This window comes from Juglans microcarpa x Juglans regia, chromosome 8D, assembly GCF_004785595.1.
Source record: "Juglans microcarpa x Juglans regia isolate MS1-56 chromosome 8D, Jm3101_v1.0, whole genome shotgun sequence".
Taxonomy (NCBI): domain Eukaryota; kingdom Viridiplantae; phylum Streptophyta; class Magnoliopsida; order Fagales; family Juglandaceae; genus Juglans; species Juglans microcarpa x Juglans regia.
Window position 1 is genome coordinate 23699162 of NC_054608.1, and position 4434 is coordinate 23703595.

The following is a 4434-nucleotide window of genomic DNA, read 5'->3' on the forward strand; positions in this document are numbered from 1 at the left end:
TTCTCAGAAGATTTCTCCTCTTTTGAACTGGAATCATAATCATTTGTTTGCTCATTATCTGAACGAATTTGTTGATCAAATTGCTTATCAATTTTTAAACACAATAATTATTGTTTAAAAAAATCATTTTCAGATTTGAGATTATTGATCTCAGCTTTGAGTTCAATAATTTCATTTTTAATAAAACCAACTTCATGTTGCAAATCAGTTGTAGAAATGTCTTTGGATTTTTTCTTTTCAAATCTTCCCAAAATTTCTTGAAGATTAATTTTTTGCTTAGAAGCCTCAGGTTCTTGATGAACCATGGTCTTCTTGAGCTTTTGCAGATACTATTCTTTAAGCTCATGATTAGTAATTTGAGAAATCAAGGTTAACAAAAGATTTTCTTGTTCTTCTACTTTGGTTAAAATATTGATTGTTTTACCCAAAAATTTACAACAAGAATCATTACAACCAACCTTAATATTGAGAGAATCAGATAATCCAGTTCCTGAGTGATATTCTGAACTGAAAGAATTTCTAGTGCTTACTAGATGTTGGCCAAAACTGATTTTAATAGTGCCATCCAAATATTGCTGAATATAATCAAGATTGAGTTCATCAGTTGAAACTCTAATAGAAGGAACTTCATGTTGCAAAGTCCATTCATTGGGAAGAGAAATATCTTTCTAATAGATCATTTTTGAAACTTAAATATTAGCATCAGGAGTAGAACTCTAGATTAACAAAGTTTTATTTCCTGAAGTTTACAAAATAGTTTTAGGATTCAAATTAGTTTGTAAACAATGGCAAGAATTTTGCTACCTTCTTCTATTTCATAACCAAAAGTTAATATATTTAAAGTCAACACTTCAAAATATTAGGATCAAACCAAGCTCATTATATATATATATATATATATATATATATATGCATGCATGCATGCATTGAGATCATCAAATTACCACCCGGCCTATCTATCTAGCAATGATGAAGAGTAGCCTTTCAGTTTCCTGCCTCACCTTGGCTTTCTTTTTCCTCTCTGGTATGCCTCGTGACCATGATGATCAGTATTGAAATTTCTTCAACGTTTTAGCATGAATAAAAATATTAATTGCTTTTATTTATTTTTTCATTAAGCATTCATTTAATTATGAGCCCCGGCCTGGTACAAATCTTAATCGCTTTAAGTACAAATCTTAAATTTGGCTACCTAATTCGAGCAACCAAGAAACTACGCAGGACGACTTGACATTACTACAATTTGTCGTAGCCCCAACGTATACGTCCGATCGACATTAAGGTCATGGTCGCGACCTCAATTATCCGCGTTGGTTGAGTATGGATCCCATGTAATTCATAAGTACGTACCACTACTACCTCACCCACCAATGCATGTATATATATATATATATATATATATATATATATATATATATATATATATGCATTGCATTGAGAATACCTATCTATCTAGCAATGATGAAGAGTACCCTTTCAGTTTCCTGCCTCACCTTGGCTTTCTTTTTCCTCTCTGGTATGCCTCGTGATCATGATGATCAGTATCGAAATTTCTTCGACGTTTTACAATGAATAATTATTAGATGCTGTCAGAGAACGGACGTGTGGTATACTCATGCTATCATAAAATGACGCGCCAATGAAAATTGATTGTTTGCATAAGTAGGCTTAATTATATGTTATAATTAAACCTACTTATATGTTGTAAATACTATCATGTCAATATCATAGCGTGTATATTACTATATATATATATATATATATATATGCACCTGTATCATTGTGATAAGCATGCATGTGTGATTTACTAGCTAAAATGGGTATATCTTTGACTAAATTCATTTGCTGCATATATCCAAGATGGATATGTTGCTTTCATGTTCGACATATATGCATGGTGACAAGGAATTATTTTATTTGATGTTGCATATGTATGAATATTGCAGGTGCTCAATCCGCTAGGATAACTTTCAGAAACAATTGTCCCAATACCATCTGGCCAGGAACCCTAACTGCTGATCAGAAACCTCAACTATCAACAACCGGATTTGAGTTAGCATCCAAAGCATTCACATCACTAGATGTCCAAGCTCCATGGAAAGGCCGTTTTTGGGCACGAACTGGTTGCTCCACGGATGCCTCAGGAAGGTTCTCTTGTGCTACTGCAGAATGCGCCTCTGGAAAGATTGCATGCAATGGCAATGGTGCAGTCCCGCCGGCATCTTTAGTGGAAATAAACATAGTAGAGAATGGTGGGCAAGACTTTTATGATGTCAGCCTTGTCGATGGCTTCAACTTGCCTGTTTCAGTGAGCACAGAAGGTGGGACTGGTGATTGCCGGACCTCGAGTTGCTCGGCCAATGTGAACGCGGCTTGCCCAGCAGATCTGCAAGTGAAAGACGTGGATGGGAGTGTAATCGCATGCAAGAGCGCATGCATAGCATTCCATCAGCCACAATACTGCTGCACTGATGGTTTCAATACCCCAGCAACATGTCCTCCCACGAACTATTCAATGATCTTCGAGAATCAATGCCCTCAAGCTTATAGCTATGCTTATGATGATGTGAACAGCACCTTTACCTGCTCTGCTGCATCTAATTATGTTATCACTTTCTGCCCTTAAACTTGATCAAGAATTATGCATAATAATTATAATAATAATCATCCACGTATTTAGTGTAATGAATAATCATGAATTACTACATATAGAAAATTAATAAATAAATGCGCTATTATATAAATTTATTGTGCTTCTCTTTATGCAACCACTCTATCTTCACATGCGGCTATATATATTGATTCATGGGAGGGTACATGATACTACTCTCTTGTGATAATATGCCATCAGAAGCTGCTTTCTGTTTGAATCGATCAAAATCAACCCATAACAGGTTTCTATCATTTTTGCATATGATGCTTCACGTGCAATATTTATATTTAATCCAACACCAACTTCCAAAGTTTATTTACATTTGTGAGCTAGCAAAGATGTGCGCACACACAGACATGCATATCACCATGGTCTATTAATTCCATGCAAACTGACACAAATGGTTGTTAATTAAATCATCACTAGAGATTATTCTAAGGAAAATTTACTGTTTAAGTTCCTGTGGTTTTACTTTCTCAGAATTGGTACATTTGGTTTAGGAAAATGATGGGATCCCGTTGCGGGATTTTTTTGATGTCTGCTACCTTTTTATTTTTACTTAGTGATTAAGAAAATATTGTTTAATAATATTATAAATTTTTCACTTTTTTAAAAAATATTTAAAAGTGTTAAAAAATGATGTGAAAAAAAAGTTTTTAATATTTTTTGTTTTTTTTCACATCATTTTCAACACTTTTTAAATATTTTTTAAAAAAATAAAAATTTACAATATTATTAAACAATATTTTCTTAATCACTATATATAAAAAAAAAAAACTTAAAAAACAAAAAATTGAGTGGGACATCAGCGTAGCATTGCCCTTTGTTTTAAAAAGTTTAGAATAGTTATGGTTAAGTTTTAAATTAGCCCTTTCATCTGGACCTCGTCATTGTTCTTCTGATATGTCTGTTGAATGTCACGTCATATATTAAAAACAAAAAACAAAATATGATAGAATTTCATAAACAACACTCAGACGAACGCATTGTTCACGAAATTCGTACTCTGTATCTCCTCAGTCAAGTTGTCAACCTTCTCGTTGAGGATACCTACACGATGGGCTATCTCGTTGAGGATACTTCTCTATAGCCACAATCTGTCGATTATATGTGCAGTCAACTGTGAGATCACCGCATCAACCCAAGCGGGCCGTGCATCTCCCGTAGATGTACTCGTCGGCTGCTGACTACTACTCCCCACATTGGGCTCGGACTGCGTCGGAGGAAGTAGATCCGCTACAGGGGTGGTTGATGTCGAGGATACCCCCTCACCTGTCCAATGTTATGTCGATGCGTGCTCATGTCGAGGGGCTCATTTGAGCTGTGACCCGCTCCTCCTACTGGAGGGGCACTCTACGAGCAAGTAATAGCCTGTTGATGATGACACTATATAGGAGGTTGTTCGTGGAGACGATGCTATCCTTGTAACGGATCCTATCAAAAATGCGCAGTGGGAAATCGATGGGATCTCCACGTGCCACTCATACCAAAAACTATGCTCGAGTCCGACTAAATGTGGTCATATGTGCCACAGGATCCAGGTTTGTAGCAACAATAAGCTGCAACATGTGGAAGAAATGTAGCAAATATATTTGGTTGAAGACGTTCTTCCTCTCGATCTGCGTGCGGTCTCTCCTAGTGAGAATGTATAAATCCTCATCTAGGTCATCATTCCTGTAATACCCTGCTCCTTCTTTCTTACATACGCTTCTCCTTTCTGACGTACGTTCCCTCTTTATGACATAAGCAAATCTCGAAGGCAGAGATTATGTGATCTGTCT

At 35.8% G+C, this 4434-nt stretch overlaps 1 protein-coding gene across 1 annotated transcript; it reads left to right on the forward strand.

Moving 5' to 3' along the window:
• The first annotated feature begins 966 nt into the window (after window positions 1–966).
• LOC121243034 (thaumatin-like protein 1b) lies at window positions 967–2641 on the forward strand. The gene is made up of 2 exons (XM_041141092.1): window positions 967–1024; window positions 1947–2641. The coding sequence occupies exons 1-2, from the start codon at window positions 967–969 to the stop codon at window positions 2624–2626; spliced, it is 738 nt and encodes a 245-aa protein (XP_040997026.1). The 3' UTR covers window positions 2627–2641.
• Window positions 2642–4434: the final 1793 nt, after the last annotated feature.